This window comes from Microtus oregoni, unplaced genomic scaffold (assembly GCF_018167655.1).
Source record: "Microtus oregoni isolate MIOR12 unplaced genomic scaffold, Mior012 000079F_ref0000094, whole genome shotgun sequence".
Lineage (NCBI taxonomy): Eukaryota > Metazoa > Chordata > Mammalia > Rodentia > Cricetidae > Microtus > Microtus oregoni.
In genome coordinates this window covers 1,064,330-1,080,998 of record NW_024544537.1, presented here as the reverse complement: position 1 = coordinate 1,080,998, position 16,669 = coordinate 1,064,330, and the positions used below count along the sequence as shown (strand labels likewise).

The 16,669-nt window shown below is 43.0% G+C and overlaps 1 protein-coding gene across 5 annotated transcripts in view; it reads right to left on the bottom strand.

Annotated features, from left to right (window-relative positions):
* LOC121441611 (glycerol kinase) overlaps positions 1-13,626 on the bottom strand; it is an 81,306-nt gene extending 67,680 nt beyond the window's left edge. For all 5 annotated transcript variants that reach the window (XM_041642819.1, XM_041642823.1, XM_041642820.1 and 2 more), the window contains exon 1: positions 13,401-13,626. In XM_041642819.1, the coding sequence (XP_041498753.1) occupies positions 13,401-13,478 (78 nt within the window). In that variant the 5' untranslated portion in view covers positions 13,479-13,626. The remainder of the gene's footprint in view (positions 1-13,400) is intronic.
* Between the last annotated feature and the right edge of the window lie 3,043 nt (positions 13,627-16,669).

Below are 16,669 nucleotides of genomic sequence, written 5' to 3'. Positions count from 1 at the left end.
GGGGCCCAGCGTTTTCAAACCACGCTATTGCTTCTCTAGGAGCTTTCAGGAGTTCAGAAGGAACGGCACAGCCTCCAGTTGAGCCCGCAGATTAGATCCTACCTGCAGATCCCATCTGATCTTCAGCTTTCATCTTCAATTTCTTCAAAAAATCAAGTGACAACAGAGTTTTAAGATGAATGCCAGAAGACATTACCAACCGGAACCCACGGCTCCAATACACTGCACTCATATTTACCAGGTGAGAGCCACACTGGGCAATACTGACGAAGAGTTAAGGAACAGTAGCTCTTCAGTGTATGCAGGCTAGTCTTATGTCAACTTGACACAGCCAGAGTAACCAGGGGGTAGGGAGCCTCAGCTGAGAAAATGCCTCCATAACATCTGCTGTTGGGGAGCCTGTAGGGCATTTTCTAGATTGGTGATTGATGGGGAAGGGTCCAGCCCATTGTGGCTGGGGCCATCCCTGGGCTGGTGGTCCTGGGTTCTATAAGAAAGCAGGCTGAGCAAGCCATGAGGAACAAGCCAGTAAGAAGCACCCCTCCATGGCCTCTGCACCTCCGTTCCTGTCTCCGGGTTCCTGCCCTGCTTGAGCTCCTGTCCTGACTTCCTTTGATGATGAACTGTGACATGGAAGGACAAGCTGAATAAACCCTTTGCTCCCCAAGTTGCTTTGATTAGGTATTTAATCACAGCAATAGTAACCCTAAGGCACAGTCCTTTCCTACTCTGACGTCATACTAACAAGTATCATTTTTTACCATCTATTCCATCGTAGTGATAAGGAGAAATCTTCTCACATAGAATTGCTAGGACTATGAAGAGAAAAAGACACATCTCATCCAGACACGTGGGAGTGGTAAGAGATCCCAGAAGAGTTAACCTCTAATCTGGTTGAGCAGAAATGTCGTCACGTGGGGCAGGAAGTGCATGTGAGTGGGGTGTCCAGGTGGGCGAGAAGACATAATACTCTCTATCGCTATGATGGAAGTAGAGGGGGCAAAGCTTATCGACCCTATAGCAATAAGTATGACACGTGGAGGGTTCCATCGGGAAAGCAGCAGCAGCTGGTACTGAGAGACTTGAAATCTAAGTACTGAGGCTGCAATGGGGAAAGGTGAAGCATCCAGAAAGGACGTAGCACGTGGCAGGCTGGCATGTGTACACAGCATTCACAAGACAAAGAGGGTAAGTGCAACAGTTGCAGGACAGGAAAAATGGAGCCAGATGGCAGGTTTCAGTTTAAACAATGCTCATTGAAGATGTTGCTCTGGTTCAGGGTATGGATGCCCAGCACCCAGCTGTTCCTATTTCAGGTCATCCGTTTAAAGAAATACATATTCCCAGAATTTCCCGTGCGCCAGAGAAGCAGACAAGAACTTCAGGTTTGGCATAATTCAGAGGCTTTAAAAAAAGCATAGGGCCTGGAGGCACACAAGGCTTGGAGACGTTACGCTCCAACCCTGCCCACGTCAGCTGTTTGGTTTTCATTTTTTTCTGAGCCTCACGAATTTTCCATCTGAGAATAGGTGGTCATGGTGGCACATGATTGTAATTCCAGCACACTGAGTCTGAGACTTCTAGGCCGACTTAAGGTGTGCTAAACATTAAGATATTTTGGTTTTTTTTTTAAGTCTGAATAAAAATAACCTAAAGCTAGGCATGGAGGATCATGCCTGTAAATCTATAACCCAGTTCTTGGGAGGCTAAACCATGATTCTATTAAATTTGAGCAGCCTGGATTATATACTGAGAACAGTGAGACCTTGTCTCCATAAACAAACAAACAAAGATAAATGAATGAAATACATAAACACCAAAAATGAAATAAAATAAAATAGTCAGATATGGTTGGTAGTTTGTATCTAAAATCTCAGAACTTGAAAATTAGAGGCAGGAGGATCAGGAATTCAAGGTCATTTTTGACTATGTATTGTTTTTAAGGCCATACTGGGCTAAATGAGACCCTGTCCCAAACTAACCACAAACAAATCATTTATCTCTAGGTATCATGTCTCAGTTCTGGATTTTGTTCTGAAGAGGCTATAGGTATAATTCAGTGGTAAATCATTTATTTGCCTGGGTCCTGATTTTTATTTCCATTATTGAAGTAAGCATGTGGGGCTGAAGAGATGGCTCAGTGGTTAAGAGCATAGGCTGCTCTTTGAGAAGAAGAACAGAATCTGGTTTCCAGCACCTACATAGTAAGCTCACAATCCTCTCCAACTCCAATTCCAGGGGATCTGATGCCATCTTCTGGCCTTCTTAGGCACCAAGCATTCAGGCCATACATCCATACACATAATTTTTGTTTGTTTCTCTCTCTCTCTTTTTTTTTTTTTTTTTTTTGAGACAGAGTTTGTCTGTGTAGTTTTGGAGCCTGTCCTGGCACTAGCTCTTATACACCACGCTGGCCTCGAACTCAAAGAGTTCTGCCTGCCTCTGCCTCCTGTGTGCTGGGATTAAAGACATGCGCCACCACTGCCCTACACAATTTTTTTTTAAGTAAAAAAAGAAAGAGAGCACAGAAAATAAAGTTAATGCATAGGCTGGGGATGGAGCTGGAGTGGCAGAATGTTTGCTAACAATGCATAAAGCCCCATATTCAATGCCCCACATGGAATAAACCAGGAATGGTAATACATACCTGTAAACTCTAGATTCAGGCAACAGAGCCAGGACAATCAGAACTTCGAGGTTATCTGCAGCTATAGAGTAAGTCTTAGCCTGAACTCATGTACATAAAAATAAAAGTTAATGTAGAAAAGACTTTGGTGCAGTGCAGATATAGTATATATCCAATGGCCATTTCCAGCGCTATATTCGTTACTCCTGCTTCTATCTTTTTATTCTGCTTACGGCATTACCTAGAAATGCTAAAAGCAGAATTAGATGGGCTGAGATCTGAACTGAGCAGTGTGGCACACACTTGTAATCCTAACACTTGGGTGGTGGTGGCAGCAAATTCTTGAGTTCAAAGCCAGTCTTGACTACAGCAAATTCAAAGGGCTGGGCTATGTAAGACTCAGTCTCTCAACGTTTTTAAAAAGTTACAGATCTCTATTCTACCTCTACAATTAAATCGCCTCTCAATTTCAGAGATGTTAACCACAGAATCAAAATTATGATTTTAAAAGTTTTACAATAATCTGCTGAAACATACTGGTGTATACGTTCGCTGACTTGTAAAGACTAAGAAAGATTACATGCTCGCTTTCCTAAGTGCCCTGCAGCTTTGCCTCTGTCATCGAAGACTAATTTAGCTGTGCCATAAGTATGCACATTCATTTTCCTGCCCACACACCCCTTCCACCAGCCTACTCTTTTATGGTACTCTAAAATTTACTACGTGATAAGAAATTATTCATGAATGTAGGCCGGGTGTGGTGGCATATAACTACAAGCCCACTATTCGGGTTTGGAGGTATTGTGGGTATACCTGCACAAATAAAGACAGATTATGGTCCAGCGTATGTCTCTAAGAAAATGAAACAGGAAATCCGAAGGTCTGTTCTGCCGCGTAATGGCAAAGTCCATCAGTTGCTTTCTTCTGTGTCCTGTTTCTGCTGGATACTTTGGGCCTGTAACCTGAAGACTAGAAACCCATGTTACAGAACTTTGAGTTCTGTAACAGCAGTGTTCAGGCAGCTGTTCAGGCAGCGAGATGTCTTTGTCAATTCTAGAGTTTTGGAAGTTGCTTACAATGCACTTCCTGTTTACTTAAGTAATATTATATCCTTCTGGAGTCTTTCATGTAGTTGAAGAATAGGTAGTTATAATTATAGTTTTCCTTCCTTAGTTATGATAAAAGATAAAGCAGATATAAATATTATAACTATAATTCTTGCTTAATACCTGTTTTGTTATATGTAATTTTACTATGTTAAAGTTAAAACCTTCCTTTTTATTTAAACAGAAAAGGGGGAATGGTGTGGGAAGTCTTTCTGTCTATGTGTTGCTTTTATTGGCTAATGAATAAAGCTATTTCAACCAGCGGCTTAGAATAGGGCAAGGCAGGAGTTCCAAGCAGATAGAGGAGAGAGTAGGCGGAGTCAAGCAGAAGCCATGTAGCCCCGCCAGACGCAGACACCAGACAGAACCTTGCTAGTAAGCCACAGCCGCATAGCGATACACAGATTAACAGAAATGGGTTAACTTAAGATATAAGAGTGAGCCAGAAATATGCTTAAGTTATTGGCCAAACAGTATTGCAAATGATAAAGTTTCTGTGTGATTATTTCATGGTCTGGGCAGCCAGAAATGAACAAGCAGCCTCAGCAACAGAGCAGGTGGATTAGCAGCTCAAGATCACCCTCAACTACATGGTCAGTTTGAGGCCAGCCTGTGTCAAAATAAAATACTAAATGGAATGAGAAAACCATTTTACATATTTACACAAACTTGGATGACCCAAAATAAAAATACTAGCCACAAATATATTACATTGCAAAACTGACAAGGAAAGGTTTAATGGCTTAAGGCCACAGAAATAGCATATAAATTAGGATGCTTCTCTCTCTCTCTCTCTCTCTCTCTCTCTCTCTCTCTCTCTCTCTCTCTCTCTCCCTCTCCCTCTCCCTCTCCCTCTCCCTCTCCCTCTCCCTCTCTCTTTCTTCCTGTCCTTAGTTCTTTTTTAGACAAAGTCTGGTTCCATAGCCCAAGCTGGCCTCCAACTTGCAATCTTTTTGCCTTGGTATCATATGATTACAGACATATCCCATCATATCATTTGCTACAAATGAAATTATAAGAGACTGGAGAGATGGCTCAGAGGTTAAGAGCACTGGCAGCTCTTCTAGAGGTTCTGAGTTCAGTTCCCAGAAACCACATGGTGGCTCACAACCATCTGTAATGAGATGTGGTGCCCTCTTCTGGCATGAACGTGTACATGCAGGAGGAACATTGTATACACAATAAATAAATCTTAAAAAAAAAAAAAAGCTGGGCAGTGGTAGTGCATGCCTTTAATCCCAGCACTTGGGAGGCAGTGGCGGATGTATCTCTGTGAGTTTGAGACCAGCCTGCTCTATAAGAGCTAGTTCCAGCACAGGCTCCAACACCACAAGGAAAGCCTGTCACAAAAAAAAAAAAGAAAAGAAAAGAAAAGAAAAGAAAAGAAAAGAAAAGAAAAGAAAAGAAAAGAAAAGAAAAGAAAAGAAAAAAGAAATTGTAGGGACCAGTGAGAACTGTCATAAGGTACAGGCAGGCATTTGCTGCTAAGCCAGGGGACCTGAGTTCGATTCCTGGGACTTACATACTGGAAGGAAAGAACCAACCCTGGCAAGTTGTTTTCTGACCTTCACACACAAAGACACACACACCCTCACCAAATAAAATGTCATTTTAAAACATTTTGAATGAAATGGGGGCCTAGAGAGATGCCTCAGTAACTAAGAGCACTGGGTCTCTAGCCATGAGAACCAGAGTTCTAATTCCAGCATTCACATGGGGTAGCTGCAGCTCCACGTGATCTGTCATCCTCTTCTGGCCTCTATAGGCACCAGCACACGTGTTTATACACGCACACAGACACACATATACAGATACATGCATACAAAAGTAAAATAAAGTCTTAAAAAGAAAAACAGGAACTGGAGAAATGGCTTAGTGGTTAAGAGCACCTGCTCTTCTAGAGGGACAGAGTTCAAGTCCCAGCACCAACAATGTACCAACTTTCCCTAACTCCAGTTCCAGGGGATCTGATGCCCTTTAAAAAAAAAAAAAGATTTATTTATTTATTATGTATACAACATTCCTTCCATGTTTGCTTGCATGCCAGAAGAGGGCACCAGATCTCATTACAGATGATTGTGATCCACCATGTGGTTGCTGGGAATTGAACTCAGGACCAATAGAAGAGCAGTCAGTGCTCTTAACCTCTGAGCCATCTCTCCAGCCCCTGATGCCCTCTTCTGACCTCTGTGGGAAGCAGGCATACATGTGGTACACATACAGTACAGGCAAAACACCCATACGTGTAAAATAAAAAGTATTTTGAAGTGACACTGTGCTGACACGATGGCTCAGGTGGAAAGGTCCATGCTGCCGGGCCTGACACCTGAGCTCAATCTTCAGGACCCACATGATGAAACGAGGGAATGAACTTTTGCAGGTGCACACATTCTCTCTCTCTCTCTCTCTCTCTCTCTCTCTCTCTCTCTCTCTCTCTCTCTGTGTGTGTGTGTGTGTGTGTGTGTGTGTGTGTGTGTGTGTGTGTGTGTGTGTATGTGTGATAAAAGTTTAATGCAATTGTACGCTGGCTGTGGTAGTACACATCTGCAATCCCGTCACCTGGGAAGTGGAGACAGGTGGATCAGGCGTCACCCTTGGCTACATGCAAGTCTGAGGGCAGCCTGAGATGCAGAATATCATCTGAAACAGCAACAACAAATGTGTAAAGCAAAGCATATAGCTCTGCAGTATAGGTCCTATGTGGCATTTACAAGCCCAGTGCTTGGTCCCCAGTGCCACAAATATTTTTATTTCAGCACATATGCAGATATCTAACATATAGCTAGTGGCCAAATTTTAAATTTCCCAAGTTTCTCATTCCGTCAACACATCTCAGTCCCCGGATGCTCGTGTTGATTCATGTGCTTGTTCATGTACAGTAAATAACTATTGTGTCCCTTTAGGGAAGAAAACAAGAGATGGCTCGGGCCTTCAAGTACAAAAATCGAAAGCTCTTAAAAGCTGAGCATGGAGGTTCATTCCGGTAATCTCAGCACTTAGGAAGGAGAAGCAGGAAGAAAGCCGTATGTCTGTGGCCAGCCTAGGCTACACAATGAGTTCCAGGCCAGCATGGGCTCCAGTGGTAAGACTGTCTCAAGAAAACAAAAACAGATGTGTTGAATAAGAAGGAAAAAGAAAAAAAAAAGAAAGGGGGGAGAGGGAGGAAGGGAGGGAGGCGAAATCTATCCGTAAGCTTTCTGAGATCTCTAAATCTCTAAGTATAAGGAGACAACTGGGGCCACGGCAATGTTTCCTGCCAAAGTAAGCAAACAACTACAATTCCTGTCATTCTTCATATTCACTAGCTGTTGGAACAAAATGATTACACAACATTATCCACGATGACACACCTGAGCCCTGCCCAGGGCCCACTGAACCTGACTCACCAAGTGATCATAACCCGCAGTACTTATGCAAAGCAGTATTTATTCATGCATTGTGAAAGCAATTTGTAAGAATATATTTTTCTTGATGAACATTCACGTATGGCTATAATCTTATAAACTGGAAGTTGACTGGCTGGGTCCTTACTGAATTTCTCTTCTCTAGTCTCCAGGCAGTAGTTAGTATAAGCTACCTCAGAGTGTAAAGAGACTTGGACTTGAATTCTTGTTCTACCAGTTATTATGTGACCTTGGGCCCCGATCCTCAAATCCTCAGCCGAGATCTCATCACCCAGGTAAGGTGGCTTCCCTGAGTCCTATCTAAATCCCATCAAATGACATAAGCCTAGGAAAGTCTTCAATGCTGTCTTGACATACTGCAAGTCCCAACATTCTCCAAACCTTCTTTGTAAACATTTGACTTAATGGAAAAAATTAAGTTACCAGGTAGAGAAGGAAGTTGACTGCCTAGACTGAAGCTTTTTTTCTCACAAAGAAATTGCCCCTCCTGAAAACCTGTTACACTAATTCTCTTTCCAAGAAGTTCCTACTCTGCAGCTTGTGTGCCAACACAAGTTCACTTTCCTAGCAGACAAGCTGGGAATTTTCCTCTAGCACAAAACATCTGCGGAGGACCCCAAAACTTAATCCTTTGACAATCTGATAAAGAAATAAACATGGGGGTGGAAGGAATGGCTCGGTGGGTAAAGGTGTGTGTTACCAAACCCAATGACTTGACTTCAATTCTCCATATCTATAAGGAGGAAATAAAGAAGTGGTTCTCAAGTCAGGTGGTGGTGGTGCAAGCCTTTAATCCCAGAACTATGGAGAATCTCTGAAGCTGAGGCCAGCCTGGTCTACAGAGAGAGTTCCAGGACAGCTAGGCCTGTATAGAAAAACCTATCTCAAAAAAAAAAAAAAACAAAAAAAAAACTAATATGGGGGCTGGAGAGATGGCTCAGCAGTTAAGAGCACTGGTTGTTCTTCTAGAGGACCTGAGTTCAAGTCCCAGTACCCACATGGCAGCTCACAACTATCTTTAATTCTAGTTCCTGGGGACCTAACACCCATGGCAAAATACCGATGTGCATAAAATAAAAATAAATAAATTTTTCAAAAACAAACAAATAAACAGCAAAGTAACTCAGATAAGTTGTCCTCTGACTTTCCGTGAGAGATGGCTCAGTGGTTCAGAACACATGTTGCTCTTCTAGAGGACCCTGATTCGAGTCCTAGCACCCAGATAGCGGGTTACAACCAACTGTAACTCTGGTTTCAAGGGACTCATAACCTCTTGTGGCGTCCTTAGACACTGCATGCACACAATTTGTACACATATCCATGCGTGCAAGCAAAGCACCTATACTTGAAAAATAATGTAAATAAAACGGAAGTTCTACTACTAAAATCAAAGAAATTAATCCAATCTGAATTGAGTTTTTTGTTTTGTTTTGTTTGCTTGGTATGGCAGCCCATCTGTAATCCAAACATCCGGAGGCAAAACAGGAGGATTACAGCAAGTTTGGCTATACTGCAGTCTAGGCTATAAAGTGAGACATGATCTTTGTCTCAAACCAGAGAGTGAGACAGAGAAAGTTTACACATTATTGACAAAGAAAAGAAAACCAGAATTAAAAGTCAGCTGATGTATTAAAGAAAAATAAAAATCTACATAACAGCCGGGAAGGCTATTGTATACCTGCAGGTAGGACAGCAAAACACGTTCATTTTCTACACTGATGACTGAAAATTTTTAAGGAATACAAGAATGAACAGGGCTTGTAAGGTGGCTTCTTTCAATATAGTAGGTATAGAATTACAAACACAGGCCAAAAAAAAAAAAGAGCCATTGAGAGTAGTATAGAAAGAACCATCCAGGGTTGGGGTGAGGGACTCAATGGTTTAATGCTTGTTTGGTATGTATGAGGCCCTGCATTTGATCCTCGGCACCACAAAAATAAATAAACCTGTTAGTGGAAGAGAGAGCTGTGGTTCAGGGTTTGAGGGAAACGAAAGAGATGGATGGCTATTGAACTGCTATTTACAGGCCGAATAGAACCGTAAGGAACTGACATGGGTACAGAGGAAGGGGGATTCACATTGGATGAAAGAGCAGAAATAAAGATTTTGCTAATAGAAAAAGAAAAAAGAGAGCTAAGGAGGTTATTGGCCTCCAATAACTTAAATATGCAAATTAAATCAAGACTAATGAGATTGTGTAAATTTCTTTACCTTCCTGTGCTTCCTATAACAGTTCCTACACACTGCACCCTTATCTAAGAAGGCAAACCATTATCTTTGCATCATCATTACAACGTGGAAGAGTAATATAGGAACAAGCCCAAGGAATCACCTTGTGACCAAAGCACTTAGTCAGCAAGTCAACTCTATCTGCATTCCCCAGGAAATTTTTACAACCAAAGGAAACACTATCTTGCTAAACCATGCCCAAGGATTCCAAGTAACCCACTTGGCCTTTCAAGCATTATTTCATAGTTGTTTCTTACGGAACAGATAATGTTACCGATTAACATTTGTTTTTAGTCATTTATTATTTATTCACTTTTGTTTCCTAAGACATGGTCTCATTATGTAGCTCAGGTTGACTTAGAACCAGGTAGCCCAGCTCAATAATCCTACTGGCATTTACAAGTGTGCACCGCCAGGACCGGAGAGATGGCTTGGGGGTTCTTCCAGAAGACCCAACTTCCAGTTTCGAGCTCCTGTATCATGTAGCTCACAAATGCCTAGGACTCCAACTCCAAGGGTCTCATTGTCTTCCAAAGGGAAACACATACATGTGAAATACACACACACACACACACACACACACACACACATAAAAATAAATCTAAAAATAAAAAGTATAAGATACCACATCTGACTTTAATTAACTTCTTCCCAGCAGGGAGTAATCTTCTGAAATTGAACATTATTATAGTGCTAATAGAGCACCTAATAACTGCAGTCAAATATTGTTTTCAGTACCAGGTATCTTGCTAGGGCCTTATATATTCTAGGTAGGTGCTCTACCAATGAGCAACATTCAGTATGAAACATAATTTTTGCTTGTTTGTTTTTGTTTTGGTTTTAATTTGTGGGTTTTTTTGTTTTTGTTTTTTTATTTTTTGTTTTTCAAGACAGGGTTTCTCTGTAGCTTTGGAGCCTCTTCTGGAACTAGCTCTCGTAGACCAGGCTGGCCTCGAACTCACTGGGATTCACCTGCCTCTGCCTCCCAAGTGCTGAGATTAAAGGCTTGCGCCACCATCACCCCTTGTTTGTTTTTATGTTATTTTTCAAGACAGGGTTTCTCTGTGTAGCACTGGCTGTCCTGGAAATCACTCTGTAGAACAGACTGGCCTTGAGCTCAAGAGGCCTTGAGCTCAAGAGATCAGACTACCTCTGCCTCCGAAGTGCTGGGATTAAGTGTATGACACCACTGCCCGGCAGGGTTTCTGTGGTTGGTGTTAACATTATATGATTATAGCATTATGAACTCGATAAACTCTTTCTCTATCAATGTAAAAAGATGTCTTTAAGTAACAAGACATGAAGGACCAGAAACAATCTGCAGTACATAAAGAAAAAGACTGTTTGAACTACATAGATAGCAATATGAAGACCTTACATGAAGGCAAACTTATTCAGGTAGGCTCCTAAGAAGAAAACCTGTATAGTTTATTCACATTCATATAGGGCAAAGGCTATGCAAACTTGGGAACAATGATCATACTTGGTTTGGCTTCCCCCAATACTTTGAGTTAGTAGTTATTACCACTTAAGAACTGGAAAGGTAAGAAGAAAGCAGGAATGTCTCGCCAAAGATTCTAAAGCATCAGCTTTTATTAAAATAAATGGAAGACGGATCTCTGTGAGTTCGAGACCAGCCTGGTCTACAAGAGCTAGTTCCAGGACAGGCTCCAAAACCACAGAGAAACCCTGTCTCGAAAAACAAAACAAAACAAAAAAATAAAAATAAATAAAAAAAAGGAAGATCTGGCATCAGTGAGCTTGTTCCTGGTTAGCAATATAGCTCTCACCTTGGCCTAGTACAAATTGCCAGTGTGTTGCTCCCCCCCCCCCAAAACCCCGCTTCAACCTACCTGGCCTCTGCAGCCATTAGTGTGACAAATCTTTTAAAATTATTTTTATTCCATCTATTTCTTTGTGTGGTGTGTGTGCACGCCACAGCATACACGTGGAGGTGAGAGGACAACTTGTGAGAGCTGTTTCTTAGTCCATGTAGGTCCCAGGGATCAAGATCAGATCGTTAGGATTGGCAGCGGAGTGGCAGCGAGCACCTTTATCTACCGAGCCATCTCTCCGGCCCTAAGTGTGACGATGCTCAAATGTAGCTTTAAAATTCAACCCACATGGCCGATGGCGGTGGCTTGTGCTCGTAATCGTAGTACTTATGAGGCTGATGAAGAATGACTGTGAGTTTCAGACTACCCTATGCTATGTGGTTCATGAACAGCCTGAGCTACACAGCATGATATTATCTCAAAATAACCAGTGCACAGAGAGATGGCTTAGCAACTGAGATAGTTGCTCTTCCAAAGAACCTTCATTTGATTGCCAACACTCAGGTGGCAATTGACAACTGTCTATATCTCAGGAGATCTGACACCCTTCTGGCCTCCTCAGGCACTAGGCACATACATGGCTCATAGACATACATGTGGACAGAATACCCACACACATAAAATAAATACATTTAAAAAAAATCAGCCTAGTTATTCAGTCTACATGTTTTAATGGTCTTAATAAGCTTAGAAAATGATAATGATTTTGTAGGTTATATGTTAATCAAATCCCGTTATGCAGACTTTCTGATTTGTGATTCTGGATTATATAGACATTTATATGAATATAAGACAAAATGAAACCTACTTTATGCAATCAAAAGATTAAAAAATGCAGATGTGAAACAGTGGTTGGGTACTCGAATCAGGGTTAAGTCACTAAGCAGGATTTAAAATTGAAAGTGGATTGAAAGTTTCTCAGTTTAGAAAAAAAAGACTTCTCATAATCACAGCACAATGCAGTGTCAACTGAACAAAACACACAACATACATATTATACACACACACACTTTATATATACAGGAAGAGCTGAGGGTGTAGCTTATGGTAGAGTGCCTGTCTACCATGCTACAGGCAAGGACATCAACCCTTAAGGGCACAAAGTAAGTAAATAATTGAGGAAAAATTATATTTGATAAAGAAATAAAGGGGGTACTAAATCACTAAATATTCACATCAACTTTTCAGGTTAGTCAAATGTCCACTGAAGCATGGCCTTTTCTGAACACTCTTTTTACTTAAATTACTTTGAAATGATCTCACTGAACTGAGTGCTAGATCACTTCAAGAGCAAGTTTCCTAGTTGTGAGGGAGCAGTGGCCCATGCCTGGAATCCCAGCACTAGCCAGGCTGAAGCAGGAGGATCATGGGGTGCACAGGCAGACCCCATCCCAAAAACAAAGGAGAAAAGAAAAGAAGCGAAAAGAAAGAAATGAAAGCTAACCTTCCTAACTGCAAAACTAATCAGCAGAGTGATAAACAGTGCCTCTTTATGGTAAAACTCTAGTCATGCTTACTGAATGAACAGAAAATTACCCTGTCGCATCGCACAGTCAGAGTAGACAGTATTTGTTGGTAATGGGCAAAGTATCAGAATTGAAATTTTAAGCTCTAGAAACAAGAAAGATTACAGCAAAATAACTGCAATCTGTCTGTTTCCTAATTTTTTCTGCCACCCCCTCAGTAGTCTTTCCTCTGTGGGAGAGGATGACAATGCATCATCACGCTAATACTTTATTCGTTCTATCGCTCCAAAGGACGCTCTGTTGGGTTCCCACAGCCGTGACACAGCTTTCCCTCCATCCAAGGACGTCCTGCGCCTAGCAGGCCAAATGCTCCTGGGGAAGACCGCTGCAGCGTCAGTGTGACCACCTGTCCCCTACCATACCCCGGTGGCTCTGTGTGGATGCTCTAAGAGTACTCTCCTTGGGGAAAGAATCTCCCCATTGGTATGTGACTTGGCTCCACAATCAAAACTGAGACTGCTCAACTCTGCTGCGGGGGTCTTGGGAGGCCAAGATCCCCCTCCGGCCAGGACTGGGCAACCCCAGCATGGTAGGTCCCCTCTTTGGCCTCCTTTCCTCGCCCCAACAGCCGAGGGCCCAGGAGAGCAAGAGGCTCGGACTGAGAAAGCAACACCCCGCCTTTCCTCCTCCAACTAGCGTCCCAGTTCAGGGGTTGAGATGTCACCCCGGCTCACCAAGAAACGTGTTGAACTGGTACCCTGGTCCACTGCTCCCACCAATGGCCCCAAAACTGCTTTCTTCGCGGCTGCCATGGAAGTCAGTCAGCTTCAGGTCGGAGAGTTTAACACGACTGGTCTCCGGGGTGACTGCGGAGGGCGGAGTAGAAGAGCGCAGAGGGTGAAGCGGCGCGCTTCTGCTGGAGGCTCGCGCGGCTCCTAGGCAGCCCCTTTACCCGCGCCCGGCAGCGTCGCCCCGCCCCTCCGGCTCAGGCCCCGCCCCGGCCCGCATTCCCTGAGGCTTGGGGGGGTGGGGGTTGCAAAGGGGGCGCTGTCTTCCCGGACGGCCAATGAGGAACCACAGAAGGAGTCCGGGTGGCAAGCCAGTCTAGGACAGTGAGATGTCAAAGGGGCGGGATCTGCTTTACGGCGGGGGCGGGGGTCCGCGCGGTGGGTCACATGGTTGTGGGCTGGAGAAGCGTCTGCTTTGAGCCCGGCTGAGGCTGAGCGAGGGCGGAGGCGGACGTTGCCTATTGGCCGGGAGCACCCCCAGAACACTCCCTGCAGACGGGGCCCTGAGGCTAGTGCCGGCAGAAGCCACCCCAAGTGCAGAACCTCCTGTTCTTTCTCCAGTAGGCTGAGCAGAGATCGCGATCTGAGTCGCCTACTGACGACCCCGTCCTTTCTTTCCCGCGCTTCCCACGCCCCGCGCTCTTAGCTCCGGTTAATGATAATAAACACCTCTACCGGGATCAATTCAGGGTGCCACCAGCTGCAGGAGCCTCGCGAATCCTTCACCTCTGTAAACTAGGGACAAGAAACGCGGAAGTTATTTCGGCTTAATTATTTAAGGAAAACATTTCAAATCGTTGTCTCCAAGTGCTTCAATTTGACCAACCAAGAAAAAAGCACCGAGCACTTTCAGCCCTGAATCTCCCTTGCTTTTTTTCTTTGGCTCCACTGGAGTACGCCCTCCCCTACACGCCATTTCCGCTCTCTTCATTAACCTCCAAGGACTAGCTTGGTTGGGAGCAAACTGGGATTTGCACTTGACCTTGAATTTACCTTGCCTAAATTCTTTGGAGGCGCGTGTTCTAGAGGCGTTCAAACTTTGGTCTGGACCCACAGTGAGAAATCGTTTTCGAAACAACCTGGATCTGGTGTCTGCATGCTGCTCATTATACTTGCATTTTTATGTATAATAAGTATATGCTCTATAGTCATGTATATTTTTAAATATTTTCTAAAAGCACCTCTATGCTATGCATTCTATGTATTTCATACTATGGCATATCTTTTTTAACAACCCGATTGAAAATAAAATCACTAGCCGGGCGGTGGTGGCGCACGCCTTTAATCCCAGCACTCGGGAGGCAGAGCAGAGGCAGGCGGATCTCTGTGAGTTCGAGACCAGCCTGGTCTACAGAGCTAGTTCCAGGACAGGCTCCAAAGCCACAGAGAAACCCTGTCTCGAAAAAACCAAAAAAAAAAAAAAAAAAAATCACTAAAGTGAGCTTTGCGATTTGGATTGTCTGTGGAGGCGATTTAGTGGAAGCACTTGGGAGGTACAGGGAGGAGGATCAGAAGGGAGTTTGAGGCCTTGATTAGCAAAATCAAGGCCAGGCTAGGTTACAAGATACCTTACAAAAAGGTGGATCACAGGAATTATTTTGTAAGCAATCGTGTTATCTATCTTTTCCAAAACTGATACTATTACCAATCTCTTTCCGTCCCTTTCCCAAATGTCACACTATTTTGTAACATTCCATCTATTTTCACTAATTTACTTAGTTCTAGTCCACCTCACTCATCCACATGTGTTTATATACTTTTATATGTCTGTTTATATAGTTTTACTACATTTGCTATTAAAGCACAATTTCTTCTACTCCATTCAGACATTAGAGCCTGCTATTCCAGATGAGGACTGCTTATAGGGGAGCTACACTTGCCAAGAATAGATAACCTTGCAGATAAGTCACTAGTTTTTAATATCCTGGAGCAGAATAGGAGACAGGCAGAATAGGCAAATGTTAAGAAACTAGACCAACCTCTGTCAAAACTGTGATAGGCATTAATTAAATAAATTATATGGGTAAGGATTTCCTTAGTTGTAGAAGTCAGTAAAAAAGCCACTGACCTTATTATGTTGAACCATTAAAAAAAAATCCTGACCACGTCTGACCTTTAACACAGTTGTGGCTCAGATTCCAACAGGACAGCAAATTATTTGTTTAGCAGCACAGTAGGGATCAGAATTCAGTCATTTCAGACTAACTGCAGCAAGATGTACACGAAGAAGCTTGCACTTCTTTTTACTGTGGTTCTTTACAACTGTGTATATCCCACAACTTCATTGCTTTCACCAAAACAAAAGTGAAAAGCCAAAATGTGGTTTGACTTTTCAAAAACCACTCATATCTTATATGTCCTCTGAGAGACCAGAAAAGGGTCCTAAATGGGAGACTCTAGCTCAGCCTATCTTAATACCATACCCTAAATATTTATTCTAAACGTTCACCGATTTATTTTCTCCCTTTCTTTTATCTGGGCAGGCTGGCATGCGTGGAATGCCAGCACACTGTAGGTAGAGACAGATGATCACGAATCCAAAGTCATCCCTAGCTCCCTAGGGAATTAACAGCAGACTGGGCTGTGTACGACCTTGTCTAAAGAGGAACAGACCAAAAAGAAGAATTATTCTGTTTTCTTCCCCTTTCTTCATCCCTTCAAGCTACAGCTGCAGTCCAAAAATTCTGGATAACTATAAAACTGAATAATCGGTACTGTGATCCCATTTTTATGTTGTCAAATGAGACGGTATAAAAATGTTGGAAGTAATACCATGGCAACTGAGTCCCAGAGAGCTCAAATAATGTACATGTTCGAGACTAGCCAGCCCCTAGGGCATGTCCAAGACTGGAATTTCATTCTGGCATCAAACGTAGTGTCCTTCACCACAGCCTAAATGATTGGAAGCGGAAGAGAATTAGAAGGGAAAATGGGTGGGAGAGAAGATTGTATATGCTGGTTCTCCTTGATCATTCTCCGCACCACTACCTCAGATCTAAGGCAAAGCAGTGGCTCTGCCATTCAGCATGTAATCTTCGTGACCTCGAGTCACTCGTGGTTTTTTTTTTTTTTTTTGCTCTCTCGTAAACTAGGGAAAATGTCACTGATAGTGACGTGAATGAGTGACCGAGACTTAACTGATGTAATAATGCCTCGGAAAACACCAGACAAGCAGTACAGCTAGGCAGGAACAGCAAAAGTCATGCAGTTGTGTT